We start from the raw sequence: 26,147 nt of genomic DNA, 5'->3' as shown, positions 1-26,147 counted from the left end.
GAAAAAATTTGGGACCATTTTTTAATTTTTGGAAAGTTGGGGACCTATTCAAAAATTATGAAAAATTGTGTGTTAATGTGTAATATTCATAGTTGATGTATTATGCTGGAAATTATAGTTTGTGTGTTGAAATTTTAGAATGTGAAATTGAATCAATTTGGAAGCTTGGCAAGTTAGGTTACTATTATTGAAATTTTGAATAGTCTGGGGGCTTTAAAGATGAATTTAGAAATTTAAATGGACTTGGTTAGTAATTATATCAATGGTGGAAATTTTAGTATTGGAATTTGATTGGGTAAAATGGTAAAGGGTTATTTTACATAAATTGGAAAAGTTGGTATGATTTCTAAAAGAATTAATAAATATTGGAATAAATTGTATCGAATAAGTTCAAATATATTTTATGGATTGTTATTAATGGAATCTATTTTTGTTAATGTGATACTAACGTATGCTTTCATTATATATTTGTGACTGTGTATAGATCGTGATTGATTTTACGATCGAAGTGAGGAGCAAGTTCAAAGCATAGTGAGGTAATATTTGGATATATATATATATATATATATATATATATATATAGTGTCAAGGTGAGAGCAATGCATGCATGACATTTATACATGGATGTTTATTATATCATTAGGAAGACTTACGATGAGTCTACCTCGTTTATATTGGCATTATATATATGTTATTTACCATACGATTAACATGTTCAGAACATGTCAAATATTGAAATTATAATGTATTGATCACTAATGCATATGATGTTAAGCCATGAATGTTATTTCGGGTATGAGTAGCCTAATGCTAAATTATATTAGTATACATTGCCATGGATGAATTAATTAAAGACTAAATGCCTAAGTATGTTATTGAGGGTCGGTGGTATTGATGATATGCCATAGAGTCTAGCAATTGCGTATCAAATTAGCACTAAAGGATACCTAGTGCATATGGTGGACGTAACCTTATGCGTAAGCACTTCGGTACGACTCGAATACCAAGTTCCTCATAGGTTTATATTTTAGGCTATGGTTTATTGGTAATATTATATATGTGTTTATTATTATCATGTTTATTATGGTAACATGATGGATATACAGGTATGGTGATCATATTGCATTTAATAATGACATCAACTACATGCATGTTAGTGCATTGCACTAAGTATTATTTTTAATTGTCTCACTAAGTATATACTTAGTGTGTGATGATTTTTAAGCGTAGGTAAAGATGAGGAGTAGGAATAAGGAGTACTGAGCAACCCCAAGCATCAGAGAGTATATTACAAATGTCCTAGTTGCTCTGTTAAACTCTTTTAGAATTGTTTTGTATTAGTTCAACTGAAACTGCCTTGCTATGCTTTACTATAGTTAGTACTATCTAGTATTAACAGAATGAAATGACATTTTTATATTATATTATGTTTTAAAATATTATGTTTTGATTTTATATGATTAAATATTTTTATATTAATAGTTATAATATAGAATTATCTTAAAGAAACAAAAAATATTCACTTTTGGATTAGAAAATGTTTTAATTAATTGATGTGACATCTTTATCTTGTATTAGTATGCGTATATGTGTTAAGAGTGTTACATTTATTGTTATCAGAGTTACTTGTTTAGCCGATTATGGACAAGAATCAAGTCTAAATGAAGTTGAGAATACATACATGCCACTAGGATGTCAAATTTTACTGATGATTGTACATATACCATGATGCTTATTATTTAGTTGAGTTACTCCTTACTAATGCTGGATGATTTTGACAGTATTTTGATGTCAGATCATCATGAATCGAGTAGGTCAGCTGAGCACATTACTCCTACACAGAGTAGGAGTAATGAGGTGAATCAAAATCCCCCACTTGCTAAGCAGAATATGGGAATACCAAATCGAAATCAGCATGACATGCCTGTCCATGTCGAGGGTTGTTCTTATAGGCACTGGATAACATCATTAATCACCGAGCACTAGTATCAGTTCTGAAAGAATTGAGGAAAATAAGATCACCTAAATTTTGAGGCATAGTAATGTAGATTTGATGGATGTTGATTAATGGTTGAATAATGTTAAGATCATGATGAGTAGGATTCCTTGTGATGATCAAGAAAAGTTTGAAGGAGTTTTTTCATTTCTATTGGAACAAGCTAGTGTGTGGTGGAATACAATCACTGTATAGGTACCTCCAGAGCAGATTACATGGGAATTTTTTTCTAATGGAATTCAAGTAAAAGTATATTGGGGATGTGTTCATCAGCGAGATGATGCAATAGTTCCTAAATTTGAAGCAATATGTCATAACAATCTATGAATATAAATGTGAGTTCAATAGGCTAAGTCAATTTGCATCAGTGTTCTTCTCGATAAAAAAACCAGAATTGATAGGTTCATTACTGGATTGGATCCTTAGTATAAAAAAATCTTGATCTCTTATCATTTTACTGCTTTTCAAGAAGTTTTAAATAAAGCAAAGGGTATGAAAAAGTTGATCTTGAAGAAATGAATGAGAAAAAGGCTTAGTGAAGCAAAAGACTTGGAAACTCCTTTACTGTGCCATCTTCTAAATGTAATAAGGGACATCCGTAGAAAATTCAAGCATCTTTAGCACATTCCAGCAAAAGGGGATTTTCTTGGGAACATTCCACCCGAGGTTCGGGATTCCATCCTAGACCAGAATGTGGGTGCTGCGGAAATAAACATTTTGGTTAGTGCTGGTTGGTCGGAGAAAATTACTACCATTGCACATATTGGTCATATTAAAAGGACTTGTCCAGAGCATTATCCAAACCAGTCAGTAGTAGAACCCCAAAGAAGTAGAACCGAAAAAGGTGGCAAAATAGGAACGTCCGAACTTGCATCCAATCGTGAAGGTAAGATGACTGCCCGAATTTATCACATCATGACTAATGATGTCAAAGATGCTCCTGAGATCATAGTATGTACCTTTTATCTCTTTGATGAAACTATTTTTGTGTTGGTAGATCCTGGTTCTATGTATTCTTATATTAGTACAAAGCTGGCTAGAGATTGGAGAATTCCATTAGAACCTATTTCTAGTGATGTTGTGGTAATCAATACTCTGGGTCATAGGGCAAGGATTAGTCGAATATGTAAAAATTCTCAATAAAGATTCAAGAAATAGACCTTCTTGTAGATTTGATGGAATTGTCTTTCGAGGAATTTGGAATAATTTTGGGCATGGATTGGTTATCTCCCTACTATAGTTGGGTAGATTGCCGCATGAAGAGATTGTTCTTAAAGGATGTGAATGGATCAGAGATAATATTTGTTGGAGAAAGGGTAAATCCCTTATCCTAAGTGATTTTAGCCTTTTCTACTAAGAAACTGATATTGCAAGGGTGTTAAGCAATTTTAGCGAATATGGTGGATACGTGAGCAACTGATGTTAAGTTGGAAGATATTCTAATGATTCGAGAGTATCTAGAGGTGTTTCCTAATGAGTTACCTAGATTACCTCCAGATCGAGATATGAAGTTTGGCATTGATGTATTTCCAGGTACATATCCTATTTCGATGGCTCAATATAAGATGACCCTGACAAAATTAAGGGAATTAAAGGCCTAGTTGCAAGAGCTACTCGATCGAGGATTCATTAGACCGAGTGTTTCACCTTGGGGTGCACCAATGTTATTCATGAAAAAGAAAGATGGATATATATGATTATGATAGATTATCAAAATTTAAACAACGTGACCATAAAGAACAAATATCATCTTCTAAAGATTGATGATTTGTTTGATCAACTAAAGGGAGAAGCAGTTTTCTCTAAGATTGATATTCGATCGGGATATCACCAATTAAAGATTAAAGAGGAATATATTCCAAAGATAACTTTCAAAACTCGGTATGGATACTTCGAGTTTATATTGATGTCGTTTGGTTTAACCAATGCTCATGTGGCATTTATAGATTTGATGAGCCGAGTATTTCAGCCTTACTTGGACCAGTTTGTGGTGGTATTTATTGATGACATTCTGGTATACTCAAAGACAAAAAAAGGGCACGATAGTCATCTTCATGTGGTCGTACATATTCTTAAAGATAAACAGTTGTATGAAAAGTAGTCAAAATGTGAATTTTGGCTGTTAGAAGTTGTTTTTCTTAGCCATGTGGTCTCGGCTGAAGGCATAAGAGTTAACCCCAAGAATGTTCAGGTTATAGCATAATAGAAAGCCTCAAATAATGTTGTAGAGGTCCGAAGCTTCTTAGGACTTATTGGTTACCATCGAATGTTCATGAATAACTTTTCGATGATTGTTTATCCGTTGACCAAACTTTTAAGGAAAGATGTTCCATTTGTTTGGAAAGAGAAGTGCCAAGAGAGCTTTAAAACTCTAAAGAAGATCTTGATGGAAGCACCAATACTGGTACAACCAAAATCTGTTAAAGAATATATATGGTGTATAGTGATGTATCTCATAATGGTTTAGGCTGTGTGCTATCCAAGAAGGTAAGGTTGTAGCCTATGCCTCCAGACAGTTAAAGATGCACAAGAGGAATTATCCGACATATGATCTTGAGATGGCAGGAGTTGTGTTTGCTCTTAATATTTGGCAGCATTATCTGTATGGTGAGCAGTACTACATTTACACGAATCATAAAAGTCTAAAGTACATGTTGACTAAAAAGGAAATGAACTTGAGACAGAAAAGATGGATAGAACTCTTAAAGGACTATGATGTGATCATTTACTATCTTCCAGAGAAGGCTAATGCGGTAGATGATGCACTTAGTTGAAAGACTTTTATAGCTGTGCGAGCCTTGGATGCACGATTATCTTTCAATAAAGATGGTGCCTTGATTGTTGAATTAAAGATAAAACCGATGCTTTTGGATCGGATAAAGGAGCTACAATGGAAAGATGAAAAGTGCTTGGAAAGGATTGTGCAAGTGGAAAAAGGTGAGACTAAAGACTTTGAAGTTAAGTATAATGGATGCATGTATTACAGAGGAAGAATATGCATATCAATAATAAAGAAGTGAAGAAAGATATTCTTTCTGAGGCACATTATAGTCCAATAACTATGTATCCAGGTGGTAACAAGATGTATCAGGATTTAAAGAGTCGATATTGGTGGCTGGTATGAAAAGATCTATCACTGAATTTGTTGCAACATGCCTAACATGTCAACAAGTAAGAGCTGAACATCAAGAGTCTTCGGGATTACTACAACCAATTTCCATTTATGAGTGAACGTGGGAATGAGTCATTATGGATTTTTTTATAAGGCTACCTTTGACACCCAACAAGAAATATTCTATTTGGGTGATAGTTGACATATTAACCAAGACAACATATTTCATTCTAGTGAGAATGGACTACTCAAAGGATAAGTATGTCGAGTCGTATATAAAAGAGATAGTTTGACTGCATTGTGTGCATGTATCAATAGTATCCAACAGGGATCCAAGGTTTACGTCGAGATTATGGAAGTCCTTACATGAAGCCTTGGGTACTCGATTGAATTTCAGCACAGGTTTTCGCACGCATAGAGATGGATATTCTGAGTGGACTATTCATATTTTGGAAGATATGCTGAGGGCTTGTGTGATTGAGTTCAAAGGATCATGCGAAAAGTATTTGCCTTCAGTAGAATTTGCCTACAACAACATCTATCAATCAAGCATTAAGATGGCTCTGTACGAAGCTTTATACGAGAAAAAGTGTCGAACACCATTAAATTTGTTCGAGCTAAAATATCGAGACCTAGTTGGCCCCGATTTAATGAAATAGGTTGAGGATAAAGTGAAAGCTATACAAGATAACCTCAAGATAGCATTCGATCGACATAAATCTTACTCGATTTTAAAGAAAAAATAGATTGAATTTTAGGAAGGTGATGAAGTTTTTCTTAAAGTATCACCTTGGAAAAAATTATTGCAATTTGGGCACAAAGGAAGTCTGAGATTCATTGGACCTTATGAGATTTTAAAGAGAGTTGGATCGATGGCTTACTAATTAGTGTTACCTCCAGAGATGGACAAGATTCATAATGTTTTTTATGTGTCGATGCTCAGAAAGTATCAATCAGATCCTTCACATGTCATTACACTGGAGGAGATTGAGATTCGACCAAATATGCTTATGAATAAGAACCAATAAAGATTTTGGCTCAGGAGTCAAAGAACTGTGGAACAAGATGATCCCTCTAGTCAAAGTTCTTTAGCGTAATCATAAAGTTAAGCAAGCTACTGAGAAAGAGAAGAGGACATGGAAATGCAATATTCGTACCTCTTCACATCATGTACGTATTAAAATTCATGGAAGAATTATTCTTAAGGGGGAGAATTGTACTGCCCCAAATGTTGTTTAGGACCAAAACATAAATTTTGAATGTTTAGTGGCCAAAGTATAAAATTATGAAATAATTAGGGACAAAAATGGTAATTTTCCCAAAAAGAATATGTATTCCATAAATGGATAATTCAACCCCAAGAGTGGAGTTTTGGTGGGAATTAGATTTTGATATGGTATTTATGTTAATAGCTAGAAAATGTTAAAGTTCGTAAAAATTCGCTAAATCAGATCAAATAGAAATTTTGAGAAAATTTGAAGGATGATAAATTAAGATTAGAAATATTATTTTCATATTTTACAATGATGAAAAATAATATGGATCATTGGATTTGAGAATTTATTTCCATGTTCAATTTAGACCGTTAGATTTAAATGACAATATTGAAATTCTTGGAAAGTTGCATGGATAAAATGGTCAAGAGTAGAATATTTTGTTCATCTTTTAATTTGGGAAGATGATAAGGGTTATGTGAAAAATAACATGAATGTAATTATCAAGTTTCATTACTGGTAAAATTGTCATTTCCTAATTAAATGAATTAAAAAAATTTATTTAGTTAAATAAATGACAAATTAACATGAAATTAAGCTAAAATTTCATGTAAGTTGTTCATCTTCTCCACCCCCAAGCTGTGATCCATATACCTAGGTAAGAGAATTTGTTTTTCATTTTGAACAATTTTCTTTGGATTTTGTATTAAGTCGTGAAATAGAAAATTGTTTAATTCGAAAAAACAATGTCATTTGGTACCATTATTGCATGTTAATCTTGCTTGATTTCAAAGATCCCAAATTTTAGGGTTTATGTTAATATTAGGGTTTAATGAATTGATGATGGATTTAGAGGTTATTGAGGTTGTAGAATCATTTCCAAGCTTGTTTGATGATCAAATCATGATCAAACCTCCTAGAAATGCAAATGGTATTTTCATCCTAACCCTAAAATTAGGGTAAGTTTATGATTTGATGAAATTAAGTTAGGGTTTAATTGTAGAGACTTTAAAATGTTGAATAGAGGTTGATTTCATGCTTGAATCAAGTGAAAATCAAGGAACTCTAGCTTTAGGGTATTCGGTCTAGGCTTTATCATGTGAGAAAAATAATGGAAAAATTATATAGGGATTGAAAATGATGTAGGAATGATTCTACAAGCCTTAGAAAAATTTTAGGACCATTTTGTAATTTTTGGAAAGTTAGGGACCTATTCAAAAAATTTGGAAAAATTATGTGTTAATGTGTAAATATTCAATATTTGATATACTATGTTGGAAATTACGGTTTGTGTGTTGAAATTTAAGTTAGAATGTGAAATTGGATCAATTTGGAAGCTTGGTAAATTAGGTGACTATTAATGAAATTTTGAATAGTTTGGTGGGTTTAAATATGAATTTACAAAAAATTAAATGGACTTGGTCAGTAATTATTTCAATGCTGGAAATTTTAGTACTGGAATTTGATTGGGTAAAATGGTGAAGGGCCATTTTACATAAATTGGAAATATTGATATGAATTCTAAAAGAATTCATAAATGTTGGAATAAATTGTATCGAATGTGTTTCCAATACATTTTATATATTTTTATTATTGAAATTTGTTTATGTTTGTACGATACTAACATATCCTTTCAATATGTATTTGTGATTGTGTATAGATCGTGATTAATTTTGCGATCGAAGCGAATATATATATATATATATATAAAGTGTCAATGTGAGTGCAATGCATGCATGACATTATACATAGATGTTTAATACATCATTAGGAAGACTTGCGATAAGTCCACCTTGTTTATATTGGCATAATATTTATGTTATTTACCATACGATTGACATTATCAGAATATGTCAAAGATTGAAATTATAATGTATTGATCACTAATGTATATGATGTTAAGTCATGACTATTTTGGGTATGAACTGCCCAATGTTAAATTATATTTGTATACATTGCCATGGATGAATTAATTAAAGACTATATGCCTAAGTATGTTATTGAGGATCGGTGGTATTGATGGCATGCCATAAAGTCTAGTAGCTGCATATCGAATTAGCACTAAATGATACCTAGTGCATATGGTGTACACAACCTTATGCATAAGTACTTTGGTGCAAATGGTGGATGCAACCTTATGAGTAAGCACTTCAGTGCAAATGGTGGGCGCAACCTTATGCGTAAGCACTTCGGTGCAAATGGTGGACGCAACCTTATACGTAAGCACTTTTGTTTGACTGGAATATCGGGGTCCTCATAGGTTTATACTTGTGTTATGGTTTATTGGTAATATTTATATATGTGCTTATTATTATCATGTTTATTATGGTAACATAATGGATACACATGTATAGGGGTCATATTGCATTTAATAATGACATCAACTATGTGCATGTGATTGTATTGCACTGTGTATTATTTTTAATTGTCTCACTAAGTATATACTTAGAATGTGATGATTTTCACGCGTAGGTAAAGAAAAAGAGTAGAAGTAAGAATTATTGAGCAACCCCAAGCATTATAGAGTACATTACAGTATCATTAAAACATCCTTTAATGCGATTTAGACTAGTTTAGTGGCATGTACTTATAAATGTCCTAGTTGCTCTATTAAACTCTTTTAGAACTGTTTTGTAATAGTTAAACTGAAACTGCCTTGCTATGATTTACTATAGTTATTACTATCTAGTATTAACAGAATGACTTGACATTTTTCTATTATATTATGTTTTAAAATATTATGTTTTGATTTTCTATGATTAAATAATTTATATTAATATTTATAATCTGGAATTGTCTTAAAAAAATTATTCACTTTTGGATTAGAAAATGTTTTAATTAATTGATGTGACATCTTTATCTCATATTAGTATACATATACGGGTTAAGGGTGTTACATGTCTTTTGCATTTTTTGTTGTGGAGGTGGCCTCGGTTGATATGTCGGCTTCAGGTTCTGTGCATAATTGAAATTAGGATGGTCTAGCCATCACGGATTGTATGTATCTCCATATGGGTTGTATGGTTTTTGGGAAGGTCCTAGAAAACCACTACGGTGATGACTTGTGCTTTACCTCCTTCTTATAACATCGGGCAACAGTTCGTCGGGATATCTGACATCATGCATATCCCACAAGTTCTTGTTACTCTAGATTTTCCTGCAATAAGTAAATTAACCACTTCAGTTAATTTATCTAATTTATTTTTAATGGAAAAGGTACTTATTTCGTGAACTCATCGGATGGGTTCACTTCAAAACTATTGAGAGCTGGCTGCCATGGTCGAAATCAACTCTCTCATTGTTGTTAAAGTCATGTTAACTAATGCTCCTCCATTAGCGGAATCTACTGTTTTCATCTTTAAAGGTAACATTCCTGTAATACCTTAAATATCAGATAGGTGACCATAGTGAAATTTAAATTTTGGTGGGTTAAATTGAGTAAATTGAAAAGCATAAGGAATAATTTAGGAAATTGTGTTTGAGACTTATTAGTAAGAATGGATGAAAAGAGGGGCAATTTGGTCTTTTAGATAGAATAAATTTAATATTCATTTAAATTTGGGTTATTTAATAAAAATGAAAAGGAGAATTAAGGGAATAAGTCTGAAAAGTTCTCTCCTCTTCTTCTTCTTCACATCTCGTGCCCTCCATAGCTAAGGTAAGGATTCATCAATGTTGGTTTTTCCTTTCGTTTTGGGTTGGTTTTGAAACCTTGAGTAATATAGAGGCTTAAGGAAGGTTTAAGGAGGATTAAAACTTAGAGATGAAGGTTTTATTTGAGATTTCATAAAATGGGTTTTTAAATGATTTGATGAAATATGGTTACTTATGGGAGATTTAAGGCATTTTTGACTTGTTAAAGAAGTGAATAATAGATTGGGAGCTTTAGAAGTGATTAAAAAAAAGTTGGAAAAATTGGTGTGATTCTTAGTTTTGAGTTTTCATTGGAGATTTTTTATGTTATGAGAAGATTATGGATGTAAGTTATTAGAATTAAGTAATGATGAGTTTAATGGTATGGTTGGATATTAAAGTAATAGATTTAGGCGAAAATGTGGTAAAAATTGAAGTGAAATGTGTAAAATCTGGGTAAAGGTATCGGTATTGGAAGAACATACAGATACTATAGGATTAAATTTAAGGGAAAACGATGAACACGATGAAAAGTATCGATACTTATGCAAGTAGTATCGGTACTGAAGTGGGGTATCGATACCAAGAGGAAGGTATCGATACTATGATTGAGAAATGGATTCCAGAATGTGAAAATGGTATCGATACTGAAGGGAGTATCAGTACCATAGTATAGAAGTATCGATACCATAGAAGGGGTATCGATACTAAGAAACCTACAATTTTAGGTTAGGATGAGCTTAAATAGAATTCGAGAATAATAGTACTTTTGAGTATTATTAATTTCTTTAAATGTTAGAAAGTATATTTACAATTGTATTGTATGTGTGATTATGGATGCTTGTGTAGATCACAATCAAGCTCATGAGTCAATCAAACAAAAAGGCAAGGATAAAGTCATTGATTAGTCAGATTTACATTCTAGGTATAATAGCAAGGCAAACTAGGTGAGTGCATTTATTATGTACTTATATGTTATGATAGTCATAGATGCATTTTGCTTAATGTATGTATTGTATTCACCAAATGGGCACTATGTGTGCAACTTAAAAAAAACATACTAAGTTTATGAATTTCCGTATTGGCACTGTGTGTGCAACTTAAGAAATTCACAATAAGTTTATGAATTTCTATATTGGCATTGTGTGTGCAACTTAAGAAATTCACAATAAGTTTATGAATTTCCGTATTGGCACTGTGTATGCAACTTAAGAAATTCATAATAAGTTTATGAATTTTCGTATTGGCACTATGTGTGCAACTTAAGAAATTCATAATAAGTTTATGAATTTCCGTATTGGCACTGTGAGTGCAACTTAACAAATTCATAATAAGTTTATGAATTTTCGTATTGGCACTGTGTGTGCAACTTAAGAAATTCATAATAAGTATATGAATTTTCGTATTGGCACTGTGTGTGCAACTTAAGAAATTCATAATAAGTTTATGAATTTTTGTATTAGCACTGTGTGTGCAGCTTAATAAATTCATAATAAGTTTATGAATTTCCGTATTGGTGTTACGTGTGCAACCCCACGTAATTTACCTTATCAGCACTACGGGTGCAAAACCATAGAATTTTAAAATGAGTTGAAATAGTCAATTTGTATTTGGATTGTTATAATATACTCATGTTTAAATTTATCTCATTATTGTTATGTCTCACTAAGTGATTACTCAGCGTGTGTTAATTTCACACGTAGGTATTAGTACGAGCGGAGTGCAACTGACATCACAAATCAAGGGTCACCTCATCAGTATCTATATGACAACTATGTCTAGTTTTGATGTTGTTAGTTAGCATGTAATAGAATTATGAAAATGCTCTGAAAAATATTTGACTTATGATGATGTAAAATTTAATATGTTCGAACTTTAATATTTGTTTATATATTATAAGTTAATGAACGCTTTATTATTATTAAACTTAATTTTTTAAGATTAGAAACAAAATTTTACTGGTTTTTCAAAAGCGGAAAATTTTAAAAGTTATGTAACATATGTGACTCGTGTATGAAAATGTATACGGGAAATGGATGTTATAATTCCTTCGTAAAAGTATTGAATTAATGTTTTCTCGATTAATCCGTGCTACTAACAACTCGCGCAAAGCTTCTTAAATCGTTCTAAGTAGTCATAAAGACTTTCTTCATTATTTTTTTGGATTGAAAGAATGCTCCTTCGTAACTGCTTGCTTTGGCCGTTGGAAAGTACTTGTTAAGAAAAATTTGACTCATGTCAACCATGAATTAACTGAATTTGGAGGTAAATAAAATAGTCATTCCTCAGCCGAATCGGCTAAGGAAAAAGGGAAAGCTCTAAGTTTTATTTGGTCTTCGAAAACGCATTGTGGTTTCATGCTAGAGTAAACCATTTAGAATTCCATCAAGTGTTTGTTCGAATTTTCATTGGGAAGACCGCAGAAAGTGGGAGGAAGATGAAAAAGTCCAATCTTTAAGTGGAAAGGAGTTTTGTCTTTAGGAAAGGTTATACATAATGGCATTTGAGTGGTAGGGGTTGTAGCTAGCTCCCTAGATCTAGATCTGTTTCTGAACTTTTCTCTCGTTCTTCTTCTCTTTTCCTTTTCTCTCAAAGCGTTTATATGTGGATTCTTTGGGCTTGTGCTTTGATCTCTGGGTTAAAATATACTAATTCTCCCAGGTTATTCCTAGTGATAAATTAAAAATAAAAGAAATAAATCAGTAACTTGTCGTTAGTCCCCGGCAACGGAGCCAATTTGACAATACATCATTTTCTTTTCAAAATAATTCCTTTGTATCAAATAATAAATAAATAAAATTAAATGTAGTAAAAGAGAAGTAAGGGTCAATCTCACAGAGACTAAGGAAACTTCCTGATTATGCTTGTTTTAATCTTTGAGCCAAGAAGTGAGTGGAGTAATATTAAGTAAAAGTGGGGGATTTCTAGATAAAGGGAATAAAGTATAAGTAAAAACAATGATGTAGGTTGTAAAGAAAATTAAAGTGAAGTAGATTAAAGAAGAATTAATTGGAAATCCAATTGATGAAAAATCAGCCTTAGGCTTTTGCTTTGACTCAGTTTCCTTGAATCATCGAAGAGGTATTTACTTCGGGATTCACGTCAGCTACTTGTCTACAAGGACCAATCCTTGTGACTATGCTTTGTATACCATATACCCAATAGAAACCTTTGATGTTGATTTTGGAAATGGATCTAATCAACAAAAATGTTGTAGATCAAAACGTTAAGCTCATAAAGGAATGACTTGGATTATGTTGTTTTAATAATAACAGATTATGATCTCAATTTTTGCTTAGCAAACAATTTTGTTAAGTGTGTTCCTTGGAAGTTGAATGTGCTTTCAATAAGACGATCCTTCCTCCCATGTATTTAACCATAACAACATCCTGACCAACATCAATCTTTGGTTTTGAAATTGTTTTGATTTTGAAAGTAAGCTCAGAAAACTGAGAAATGTATCTAAAGTTGATTAAATACTTTTCAATTCTTACATTGGAATTGAGTCATTGCTTTAGTCTTCGACTTGAAAGAGAATTTGCTAAGCATGACAAAAGTCATACTTAGTATTTTAAAAATAAAAGCTTTAAAAGTAAACAAAGTAAAAACTAAAAAGGAAAAATAATGATTTAAAGACAAATGAGAGATGATTCGATCATTCGATGCTTGTTTAGGCTCACCCTAAGAGGGTATTTATGGCCTTCTATAAACCCTAAAATAGGCTAAAATAAAAATGATAATTTTTTGAATTTAAAATCTAAAAATAAAAATATAATTCCTAAAAACTTAAATTTTAAAATGCTTGAAATGATCCAGGAGTCTGTCCTCCTTCTAGAATTGTTGACTGGACCTTTTAAAAGCTGCTGACGAACTACTAGGTCAAACATTTCATGCCCATTGTTTCAGCCTTGATTCAAGAACAAAAAGTGTAATTTTTAGGCCTGTTAAGCATATTTTCCAAAAGTCAATGTCCTGCAGAGAAATCATGTAAAAATTCCAAAATCAGTAATAATTATGAACAACCAAGGTGTATTTAAGCATAAAATGTTACACAATGTAAACACTAGTCAAAAACACATTTTCACTTCGAATGGGATCGAATGTAAATGTCCCACTTTGGAACTAAATCATATTTCTCCTGGAGTACTCGCAGTGGATAGAAATTTTCCCCATGACCTAGTTTGGTACACAAGAAACAAAAAATGCACAGTTTCTCGTATTGAATCAAAGTGTAACCAGCGAATCCATTGGCTAACGCGAGTTTTTTTTCTTTCTTTATTTTTTAACAATTTGTAGATATAAATACATACTTGAATCCTCGTCGACCCCTAATACCCTTAATTGTTTGATTTTGCATTATATTCAAAAATGTACCAATAAAATTCCCAAATTGCTTTGCTACCTATTTTGAAATGTAACCCACTAGGAGATCATTGACAAGAACCCAAAAATCCACCATGTCAAGGGTCACCGTCATCGAGTCCTCACCATTAATCAATCGGTGCAAAATCAGTAAGTGGGAGTTGAAATACCATAGACCTTCTAATTCCAATTTGTTCACATCGCCCTTGTAGTATATTCAAAATAAATATCTACCATCCCCTAGTTCAGAGATGGATATGCCCCCTATAGGATGTCAGATGTTCCAATGAAATTGGGTTCAGATTGTTTGTTTGTTTGTTTGATAATTAAGATTTTTCTCTCTTCTTTCCCAAAGTGAAGATTTTCTAATTCACTTTTGATATCCCCCATAGTAGTCGACCATTGACACCCGAAGAAAAACGCAAAACAACTCTAGCAAAAATTAGAAAAACTGAGAGAGACACAGAAAACTACTAAAAACGAAAAAGGAACGTTCCAAAAACATAGAAAACCCTAGCACAGAGGGTTAAGAAGAAATAAAAATATTTGTACTTGATCATATTTTTAAAATAAAAGGTTTTGTTTATAGGATTTTTTGTTATATTTTAAATTAATAATTAATTATTTAAGGTGTAAATATATTAAATATTTTTACTTTTTATAAGTTTAATACTTAAATAGAATTACATATATTAAGTAATGATTTATTTTTATTAATGTTTTATAATGTTTTTAAGGTTGTATGATGGGATTATATGTTGAGAGTGGTTTAGTTGGAATTTCAAAATATTAATTTTATTTTTTGATTTATAAGATATTTCTTATCTTTTAAAAGATATTTTCGTATGTTAAATTTATTATCTTGTTATGAATATTTATTTATGTGGATATCCATTATGAGTAGAATTTATGTATTAAATAGAAACTTGATATGTTTTATTATTAGGATTTTAATATCAAATAAGATTAAAGTTTTATATGGTATCTACTCATCATGTCTATAAATATAGAGTTTAGATAAAACATTATAAATAATTCATATTTAGAAAATAATACGAGATATCTTTATTTATATTCATGTATATTCTTTTGTTCTTCTTATTACTTTACTCTTTTTATTTCATAACATACATTTTAAATTTTAAATTCTGTTTATATATATATATATATATATATATATATATATATATATATAAATCTAAATCCTATAAAAAAATAATAAATTATATGATTTGTCACTTTTGTTTAAATTTTGTACATTTTTTCTCATTAAATTCAAAAAAAATATATAATCACTTTTGTTTTTATTTCATTAAAATATGATCATGTTCATTTTTATTTAATTAAGAAGTTGTCACTTTTAAATGTTTAATCACTAAAATTTTGACTGCCATTAGTGAAAAAATTAAATAAAAGTGACCGTATCTTAATTAAATAAAAATGAAAGTGACCAAATATTATGTTATTTGAATTTAGTGAGCAAAAACATACAAAAGTAAAACATAAGTTATCAATAATGTAATTTACCCTTTGTATTAAAGATTTTATTTAAAAATATACATCATATTAAACATTTTAAAGATATAAATATTATATTAAATATTTATTAAAACATAGATACATCGTATCATATTAAATATTAAATTACATATATAAAATTCTTTCCGCCAATTAAACTATGTAGTATCATTATTCATCTCTTTATTTTGGGTAAACTACATAAAAAGTCACTAATGTTTGAGTTAGTTTTCGTTTTCTCTACTGAAATTTTAGTAGTTATAAATTGGTCTCTAACGTAATTGATATGTAACAAAATAGTCATTCAACGTTAACAACCGTTAAAGGGGTGACGGAATGCTGATGTGGTGACTTAATAACCTGATCTGACATTGTTTTCGCCACGTGAGATAGTTGGCCATCTTCTTCTCCCCTTTACCATGGTAGTCTCCAAATCTACAGTGAAAGGTAGAGTTAATCTTGTTTAGATACCGAAAATGATCCAATTCTAGTATGTATTCCCGGAAAGAAAGAATAATATCATGTCAGGGGTGGATGTACTAAGCCCAATGAGGAAAACTAGTCATTGGCAAGGGTAATTCATGGGGCAAGTCAATTCCTCCTAAATTTTGATGAAAATCACTACCTTTTATTTCCCACCCAGTGCATGTATAACGACGAATACAGCCTATTAAAACTTACTGTAGGAGCAATGTGTGAATTGGAGTCATCTTATTTATGTTATTTATACCAAACTTTTTCTTCAGGTGGCTAGTTTCCCATTGGATGATCATAATTGCCCCCCAATTCAATTGATAATATCTTTTTGTCAAAGTGCTTACTCATGGCTGAAGGAGAATATTGAGAATGTTGTGGTTGTGCATTGTAAAGCTGGGATGGCAAGGACTGGGTTGATGATCTCTAGCCTTCTTCTATACTTGAAGGTTTGGTTCAATGAGCTTATTGAAGAAATGCCAGCAGATTTGATGTAGCTTCGCATTTCTTGGTCACAATGGATGATTTTTTTTCTTCTTATAACCTACTATTTGCTGTTCTTCTGCAGTTCTTCCCCACTGGTGAAGAGTCCATTAACTACTACAACCAGAAAAGATGTGTGGATGGGAAGGGGCTTGTTCTTCCAAGTCAGATTGTTAGCATCTGATTTCCAGTGATATAGAAAGTGTTCTTTCAAGAATTGTTTGTGGCTAGATGTTTATTGCTTATCTTTTCCTGTCATGTTTTGAAGAGAGATGTCAAATATTTTGAACGTACATTAACATACTTCAATGGCAAAAACCAGCCTGGGCGCAGGTATTATCTGGCTGTAGAATTTTTATTTTGCATATTTGGTCTTCATTTAGTGCTGATTCCACTTTTTACGCAGGTGCATGCTTCGAGGATTCCGGCTTCATCGCTGCCCTTATTGGATTAGGCCCTCCATCACCATCTCTGATCATAATGGTATGACATTTTTGTCTGTAAACAGTTTCCTTTATGATTAATGGTTTGTTCTTATGGTTGTTTATGCTGAACCTCTTGTTGGATTTGGGTGTTTTATTGTTACAGATGTTCTCAACACTTAGATTCCTTATAGGTTTGAATATAAGATATTTGGTTCAACATTTAGGGTGCAGGCAGTCACTAGCAGGGATTTAAATAGCAGATCAGTAGAGGTATAGTGGTGCTCTTTAGTGTTGGCGACAGCTGTGAATGCTGCCTTTCCTAATTTCAGGCTAATTCCAGCTTTATATATATATATATGGGATATGATCCTTTTACACAGTGTAAAATTCTTTTAGTTTTGTACAGATTTAGAATCGTTAGATGGTTGAAAATAGATGGTTGAGATTAACAGTATAAAATGAAAAGATATTCACTGGAAAAAAAATAGTTAATCTCAGCCGTTTATTTCCACTCATCCAATTGTTCTAAATCTGTGTAAAATTAAGAGTTTTACATTGTGTAAGTGGATCTTAACCATATATATCTATTTCGATGGGTTTGGGGCTTCAAAACATTGAGGAATCTCTTGCAAAGGGAAGAAATAGATCACAAGGGTTGATAGAACTTAGAACAGAAGGATGTGGGTTAGGGGGGGGGAGGGTGTGGAAGGGGGTAGAGGAGTAGATGGAGAGAGGGAATTGCAATTAGAGAGAATGAAAATTGGAAAAATGAGACATAAGATGATGTGCAAAAAAGACAAAATGAGGATAGAAACAAAGAAAAGTTTATAAACTAATTAAAAATAGGACTTTTTAAAATGATACTAACTGTTTTAGGGGATCTCAAACTTGTTTGTAATGATGTGTATATATATGTTGATTATATGGATAATGTATCTAAATTATTATTTAAAATATGAATGAATCATTTTTAATATATATAAATAAATTAATATATCGTAAATTATTTTAATTGTAATAAAATATTGTGATAAAATATAAAATCAAAGTGAATGATCTTAGAATATCATAAAATACTTTTAAAACCATTAATATTAATATAATTATAATTATTAAATTTTACAATAAGCTAAAAAAAATGAAAAAAAATCACGACTGCAATGATCATGATAGCCTCAGTTAAGGCTGTGATTGCGATAAACATGAAACTCGATTGCTAATGCTATTTAAATCTCTGGTCACTAGTATTTCAAAATCTTGTTTATCATTTACTGCCAGTGTTTTATGGTATAATGCTGGCATGAATGTGTTTAAATTTATAGCTGCAGTGTGAAAATTTTATTATGTATTTGAATCTTCCAAATAACAACCAAGTGAAAATTCTCATGTCTCATTGTTAAGTTTTGCTTCCTCGTGTTTATGGTTCAAATCTAGCCATGGATGCTATTTATCTTTGGTTACGACTGCAGTACACTGGTATTTTTGTTTGAATTTTACTAATCCTAGGGAGAGAAACATGTAAATTAAAGGATGGAAGTGTCATGCCGTCGTTTTATTGATATCTTAGCTATCACCCTAGATTGAATTGTAACGAGCTTTCAGTACCTTCCTGTATACAGGTATTCTCTTCTCAACAAAGAGTCATCCGCCCACCAAGGATTGATCGGTATGTCTGTTTGATTGTTTAGTGTAATTATTATAATCATGATTGAAAAAATTGAATTGGATTTGGTTTGAATTTTGGTTACCAGTTCAATCGTAAAAGTTATTTTAAAAACTAATTTACAAAACTCAATGATGGAAATGAACCGACACATGCTGAAAAAGCCCAAAGTTTTTCTTAATCAGTTTTTAACTGGTTTTTGTGGTTCCTGGTTTTGCCTATTCTATAACTTCTCGGCTCAACTTATATGGTTTACTGCTGGACCAACCAGTTCTCGGTTCAACCAGGCTGGTGTGGTCCAATTTTTACAACTATGATCATAATCAGCCATTTGAAGTTCTGAGCATTTCTAATACCAAATTGAAATAACATGCAAGTATGCTTTCTTCACAGCCAGAAGATTTCTGGTTTAGCGCACCAAAGAAAGGTATTATGGTCTTTGCTTTGCCGGGGGAGCCTGATCTAACTGAGTTGGCTGGGGACTTCAAAATTCATTTTCATGATCGCCAGGGAGACTTTTACTGGTATGTTAGAGGCCTCGTCCCTATAAAATTATCTTTCAACTCCTATTTATTTGTAACTAATTGTTTCAAGATTCTTCCTTTTTTGATTTGTCAGTTGGTTAAACACGACAGTGATTGACAACAGAAAAGTTCTGAATACCGGTGAGCTTGAATGGTTTGACAAGGTAAAACACAAAATGTGTTATGATGTTCTGTAAATATAAATGTTGACTTGGGATCTTCATTTCTTTCTTTCTGGACCAAATAGATTCTTCTGAGGTGTTATCAGTTTCTTCTTGTTAATATGCAGAGGAAGTTGCCATCCCCTGGTTTCCAGGTCGAGGTCGTGCTAGTAGATTATAATAGCACTGTTCCAACAATGCCTCAGACTGAAACTAGTACCAGTAAGCCAGATGAAAGCTCAGGGACTGGTGGTGCAGCAATTGACAGAGGTGCAGCCCCGGCTAATGAAAATAAAGACTCGGGACATAACGACAAAGATGATGTGTTCTCAGATGGCGAGGCAGAACAATCTGATTCATCAAAGAGTGTGCAGAACAAGGCAGCATCCGCAGAGGGAGTAGCTGCCCATTCAGCAACCTCCAAATCTGAAACAAATACCAAATCGGATCAAGTAGCAAGTTTGGTGCATTCTACCGAACAAGTTTCTTTAGGAAGTGGAAACTCCCAACAGATGCATGCCACTGGCGAGCCAAATAAAGCTGCTATTGGTGACACTCAAGTTTCAAGCTCAGAAAGTGAATTCAGAGCAATGGCCGCGGATGCATTTTTTTTAGCTTCGGAGACGATGAAGACTATGAAAGCGAGTAAAGCGGGGCAGAATGTATTAGATGCCGAATATCTGTACATAAAACCGGCTTGCAAGTTATACGCATCTGTTATAAATTCATTCGCTGCTTCATTTGTATCTTGTATCATCAGAATTTGGTTCTGCCTTCTGGTTTGTATATTTAAAAAAAGCATAGTGCAGCAGTGATTGTTTGAATAAAAGCATTAAATTATGGGTTATCACCTAAATTTTATTTTTTAAATTGATATTATTTTAAGTCTAGAGTAAGAATACATACAAGGTATCTATCTGTTTAAAAATTCTTAACCATTTGACATTAAATGTTCATATATTCCTATATATGTAGTGTCTGAACACGAAATCTTGAAGAATAATAAGATTTTTTCAATCACCGATTTAAGTTAGTGATTTTTAAATTGATATTTAAATTTAAAAAGAGAACTTGAACTGACAAAATTCTTAAATTGGTAAGTGATGCTGAAGTGATATTCCAACAGCCGCCGATCATATGGTGATAATAACGTTATTTTAACCATCAATGTTACGTTAGTAATCTGATTAATTGTTGAGTTTTCAGATGTACTAATTTGAGGGGTTTTTTATATATAATTTTAAAGTTTGATACAAATTTGAGGTAAAACAAAATTAAGATATCAATTTGAAGCTCAACGACGCCGTTCGTTGCTCAGCAAATTTGTCCGTCAGGAGACTCTAATGCATGTATTGCAATCAAGCAATTAATAGATTTCAACTCAAGTTAGGTTACAGTGAAACAAAGATGTAAACAGAGTTTGTATTGAATGCCAAGGACAGGAAGATATGCAGTACAGATTCTGCAACACCCAAGCACCCAACACTATACCTAAAAGGTTTTTATTTCGTACTCCAAACCATTCCTTTTGAGAAGCTCAATAGACCATGCCTGCCCTCTTCTCATGCAGTGTAAATTCAAGGTATAATGAGCATATTATGTACTTGCCACAAATAGTATGGTTGTTAATTAATGGTGAAACAAAACAACCTTACTTGGAGAAAGGTTTCATGCAGTGAGAATGCATCTGGTTGGGCATCCATCTGCACCCTCCATCCTCAAAGGTAAGCAATGGACATTATACTTCCCTGGCTTTATGCCATCAAGGTTTAGACCTTCAACAAGAACAATTTCCTGAACAATGTAATGGACCACTTTCAGCTCACACATTTTCTTACAAAATCCACTCAACCAATTTCTGGTTTCTTACCCTATTCCTTAGAAATATATGATGAGTAGGGGCAGCATCATCATATGCAGAAACCGATAGGTAATCAAGTCCTACAATTAGTACACACAGATGGGTTAAGTTCTGCCATTGATTGCCTCAAGAATATGGGCACTTTTGGAACATCGTGTCCTGTGAAGCAGGTCCTTCTTGTTAACATGGAATAATGTAATGATGTACCTACAAGTTTGATGTCTGTGTTATCAACCAACCACTGTGCACCATCTGTCTTAAACCCTGTGAAGTCTGAAGCAAACTGCTTGCTATGCATCAGCCTCCTGAAAATGAAAGTTTTGACATATTTTTACTGTCAAGAAACCATTCTGAAAGTTTGTATCATACAAACATATTTCTGGTATTTATTCATTAAGGGCTAAAAGTCCAGAAATGCAAAAAGTGAGAACTTTTCAACAAATTTATGCCAATCCTGAGGAGAGTAGCAGAAGTTAGGCCAAAATCTCAAGTAAAATCAACATTACTAATAACATCTGATCTCTTCATACTTGAAAAAAAATATAGGACTATTCGCTTTATGGAAATGCATGTAGATTGTGACCTGTCAGTGTTGAGCGTTTTGAAAAGCACACGATGTACTCCCCTGGGAATTTTCAAGGACTTCATAACTTCAGCTGTAGGCAGCATATTATTTATTACTGCTACTTACCACAGAACAACACGAATGGAAACTCAATTAGGAGAAATATATACCAGTAATGTTGTTATTTCTTGGAACATCAACTACTAGAGCAGGACCTACACAATAAATCAAACAAACATGTGAAGGTCATCAATGAAATCGCCTGAGCCGAAGAATCACCACCAAGTTTAAGGAGAAAAGAGAACCATTAAGGGTTTGCAGGCTAAGAGATGTAACATCGAAACCCTGCTCATAATACTTTTCAAAGAAGTGGCTAGGTGCATCAACGTGAGTCCCAGTGTGGGTTCCCAACTTGAACTCCGAAACATTTACTGTTGAACCATTTTTAATGCTGGCAACGAGCCAGATGAACTGACCGAGCCCGTTCACCGATCCGAAAGTCGGCAACTGGGAAGTGATTTTGTGAGTAATGTCAAAGATTTTGCCATTTCCATAACCCACAACAGCACTGGAGAGGATGCCGAAAGCAAAAATCCCAGCACAAAGTTGCAGCAGGAGCTTGCTTCTGTTCATGGTGGAGAGTTGGAAGTTTCAGATAAAGATGGATATACGTCGTTGAGTATTTATTGACACTATATCAGACCTTTGCATTGAAGTCAATGGGAAACTAAAGTAAGAAACCTCCTAAATTTAATACTACTGTGATCCGCAAATCCCGAGTAAGAAATCTTATGCTTGATGGGATTAAATCAGATCGACTTCAATACCACTCAAAGTGGAAATTAGTGATTTCTTTTTCTGGTTTTAAAAGCAAACTTCGGGGGCACATGATTTTTCGCCTAAATTGTCAACATCCTAACCCAAAATTAATCACAATCTTCATCAAATATATATATATATATTAATGAGAATCCAAATCATTCAACTTCATCGAACTTATTTATTCTGGCTTATTGGAGACGGCACACTCGATAACAACGTTCAAAATTCTGTGAGCTACAGGGTAGTAAAAATGATCACCCAACCAGGTAAAATGATATATGATGACACAATCAAGCCTATAGCTTGAGGAAAACTAACTCTTCAATGGCAGGGACTTCGCCAATCCTCTGCAGAGATTGTTTGCTGGGTTGGTCATCGACTCCTATGGCCATCACCGCTTGCTTCCTGGGTGCGGTCCTCCCAACACTCATGAAGCTCACGTTCACATTCTCCTCACCCAAAATATGTCCCACCTTACCGATCATGCCGGGCTGATCAACCTGTCTGCAAAGGATAATGCTACCCTCCAAGCTTACATCCACTTCAAACGACCCTACCTTTGTCAAATGAGGAATTCCATCCTTCACCTTTCCTTCCACCTTAATCTCACCTGAATCTGATATTGCGCTCGCAAATTTTGATTCCACATTGGCAATCTGAACTTGGATGGATTCTAGTGGGGTCTCTGATGAACCATCTATAATGATACGTTCTTCTGTAATCCGAAGTCCTCTTTGTTTAGCAGTGTAATCAGCATTGACTAGGTTCACATACGCACTGGAAATAGGCTCAATTAGACCCTTGGTGATCATCGCGCGGAGCACCCTTGTGTCAAGGTCATCAGGGGCCCTAGAGGAAGCATACGACACTTTCAAGCTTTTAACACCACTTACACCTGCGACCAATTGGACAGCCAGCCTCCCGAGTTTCTCAGCGAGTTCGACATACGGTTTCAACTCTGCTAGAACCTACAGGGGAAGTGAACAAATAAGTGAAACATCAATCCCGAATTGCATACCTCATAAACAATTGATGGGAAAAACCAATTGAACTCATTGCATACCTCAGCAGGAACCATTGGTGCATTGACAGCAGTCGCAGCAAGTTCCCCTTTCAGGGCTCCAACAACAGCTTCAGCAATTTCAATAGCCACTCCTTCCTACAAAACATAGCGATGCTTTATTTGATAATATCATACAGCAAGTAGATATGGACAGACGCGGTGATTAAACTAACTCACTTGAGCTTCCATTGTACTGGCACCGAGATGTGGAGTCACTGTAATTCTCTCGTGCTGCACCAACTTGCTGTCCTGTTTCGGTGGCTCCTCGGTGAAGACATCAAGAGCAGCCTGAGCGACAATTCCGGCATCCAATGCTCTCACAAGAGCCTCTTCATCAATCACTCCCCCACGAGCAACATTGACGATACGAACGCCTTTCTTCATCTTTGCAAATGTCTCATCATTGAGGATTTTATCAGTAGCAGGTGTGAGAGGCATGTGCAGAGAAATAAAGTCTGCGGTAGCTACGGCTTCCTCAAAGCTCACTAGGTCCACACCTATAGCACGAGCACGATCGGCTGAGGCATAAGGATCATGAGCAATAACATGCATACCGAGCCCCTTGGCTCGACGAGCTACTTCTGATCCAACCTTTCCGAAACCCAAGATAGCAATTGTCTTCCCAACGAGGGACACACCGACATATTTGTTCCGCTGCCATTTCCCTACATAATCAAAATATCAGAAATCTACTAGATAACAACAGAAAGTGATGATTTAAAAAGCTAGTTCAGATCGACTGGTCGAACCGAGTAAACCAGGGTCAACTGTCCATTTCGATACCAACCCAATGAAATCTTTAACCAAAAAAGCGTTTTTTTTTCTTGCATACTGTATTTCTTTCCTTCCAAAATTTTGTTTGTAACTGAGTAGAATCTTTAACTTGTTGATCTATTTTAAAAGATCATGTCATTAAGTAGAATACGTAGTGTTATCAATTATCAATCAGATTCAATATTTTTAATACTAAAAAATAGTCTTTAAATATTAAATATGTGTTTGATCAAATCCTGCAGTCCAACTAATTGAATCATAAATCAATGATCCGATCAGTTTAACCTCTAATCTGAGTTTCAAATCAGAAGCTTGAAAATATGGAGATGTCACATGAATATGCCATTGTGATTTCCAGGCTCACAAATTATAGAATTTCCAACTTGGAATATCAAATGTGTTCTGCAAAACGTAGTGTTTAGTGAAGTTCTTAAGATTAATTAATATATTAGTATGTTATACTTACTTTAGTGGTTGATTTTTTTTCTCACTGATTCAATCAAATCCGAGAAATAATGTACTATTATTAATTATACGCTTAAGATCAAGCTAGCAAAATTACTAGCTTCGTAAATCTAAAGATAGACTTCAGATCTCAGCAATCAAAAAAGATTAGAAGCATTGCCAAACAGAGCAAAACAAAACAGAGAGATCATTCTCACCAGCCTTAACGGAAGCATCAGCTTGAGCTACGTTTCTAGCCATGGCAGCCAAGAGCGCGATCCCGTGCTCAGCCGCCGCAACGGTGTTAGCAGTAGGCGCATTAACCACCAAACAACCGTGCTCGGTGGCGGCGGCCAGATCCACATTGTCGATCCCAACACCAGCTCTCCCAACGACTTTCAATCTCCCGCCAGAAGATTCGAAGACCTCGCGGCTGACTTTGGTTCCGCTGCGCACAATTAAGGCATCACAGAGCGAGATCTTGGTGCAGAGCTCTTCGGGGGAGAGGTTGTAAGAACAATCCACGATGGCGAACTGCTTGAGCAGACTCAGACCCGCTTCCCCGAGTTTCTCGGCGACGAGTACGGTAGGTTTTCCGGATATAGAAGCAGAGGAAGCGGTTACGACCAAGAAACGGCGTTGTGGACGGGAGGAGGAGCGCGAAAACCGCAAGTTGTCACGGAAGGTGACGGAAAATGATGACGGAAGGCGCGATTTAAAGGAAAGCGAAACGAAAGGGTTATTGAGAGCAGGGATTTTGACAGAAGCCATCGCTGGTGAAGATTAAAGAGGGTTCCTGGAAGTGGGGAGCAGCGAGTAAAGGCCAAGCGGAGTGGGGAATTTATATTTTGGTAGGTTGGTGAGATACAGTGATGGGAATGACGAGGGTGGGAGCGTGTAAATACGAGTATCAGATGAGAGTGGGTGAAAGTTGTTCTATTTTCCATTAAAATGGTGTCAATCCAATCCATATTAAGTTTTCATCATGGAAAAGTCATCTCAAAAAGAAAGAAAAGAAGTTTTGATATCTCTATTGCAAACACATTTCCAAGT

General features: G+C 33.9%; 2 protein-coding genes and 1 pseudogene across 2 annotated transcripts; 1 reads left to right on the top strand and 2 right to left on the bottom strand.

The window, feature by feature from the left end:
- The first annotated feature begins 1,761 nt into the window (after nt 1–1,761).
- Nucleotides 1,762–20,311, top strand: LOC120122146 (annotated as a pseudogene).
- A 909-nt stretch (nt 20,312–21,220) lies between these two features.
- Nucleotides 21,221–22,674, bottom strand: LOC120122066 (cyclase-like protein 2). Its single transcript, XM_039141312.1, has 6 exons — nt 22,297–22,674; nt 22,162–22,206; nt 22,010–22,082; nt 21,634–21,731; nt 21,436–21,506; nt 21,221–21,359 (listed from the first exon to the last, which is right to left on the bottom strand). Exons 1-6 carry the CDS (start codon nt 22,622–22,624, stop codon nt 21,234–21,236), a joined length of 741 nt encoding a protein of 246 aa, XP_038997243.1. The 5' UTR covers nt 22,625–22,674; the 3' UTR covers nt 21,221–21,233.
- Nucleotides 22,675–22,973: 299 nt separating this feature from the next.
- On the bottom strand, nt 22,974–25,916 carry LOC120122048 (D-3-phosphoglycerate dehydrogenase 1, chloroplastic-like). Its single transcript, XM_039141300.1, has 4 exons — nt 25,313–25,916; nt 24,054–24,541; nt 23,877–23,972; nt 22,974–23,781 (listed from the first exon to the last, which is right to left on the bottom strand). Exons 1-4 carry the CDS (start codon nt 25,863–25,865, stop codon nt 23,110–23,112), a joined length of 1,809 nt encoding a protein of 602 aa, XP_038997231.1. The 5' UTR covers nt 25,866–25,916; the 3' UTR covers nt 22,974–23,109.
- Between the last annotated feature and the right edge of the window lie 231 nt (nt 25,917–26,147).

Source organism: Hibiscus syriacus, unplaced genomic scaffold, assembly GCF_006381635.1.
Source record: "Hibiscus syriacus cultivar Baekdansim isolate YM2019G1 unplaced genomic scaffold, ASM638163v2 tig00110384_pilon, whole genome shotgun sequence".
NCBI lineage: Eukaryota > Viridiplantae > Streptophyta > Magnoliopsida > Malvales > Malvaceae > Hibiscus > Hibiscus syriacus.
The sequence above is the reverse complement of the archived record's forward strand: the minus strand, read 5'-3'. Positions and strand labels throughout refer to the sequence as shown.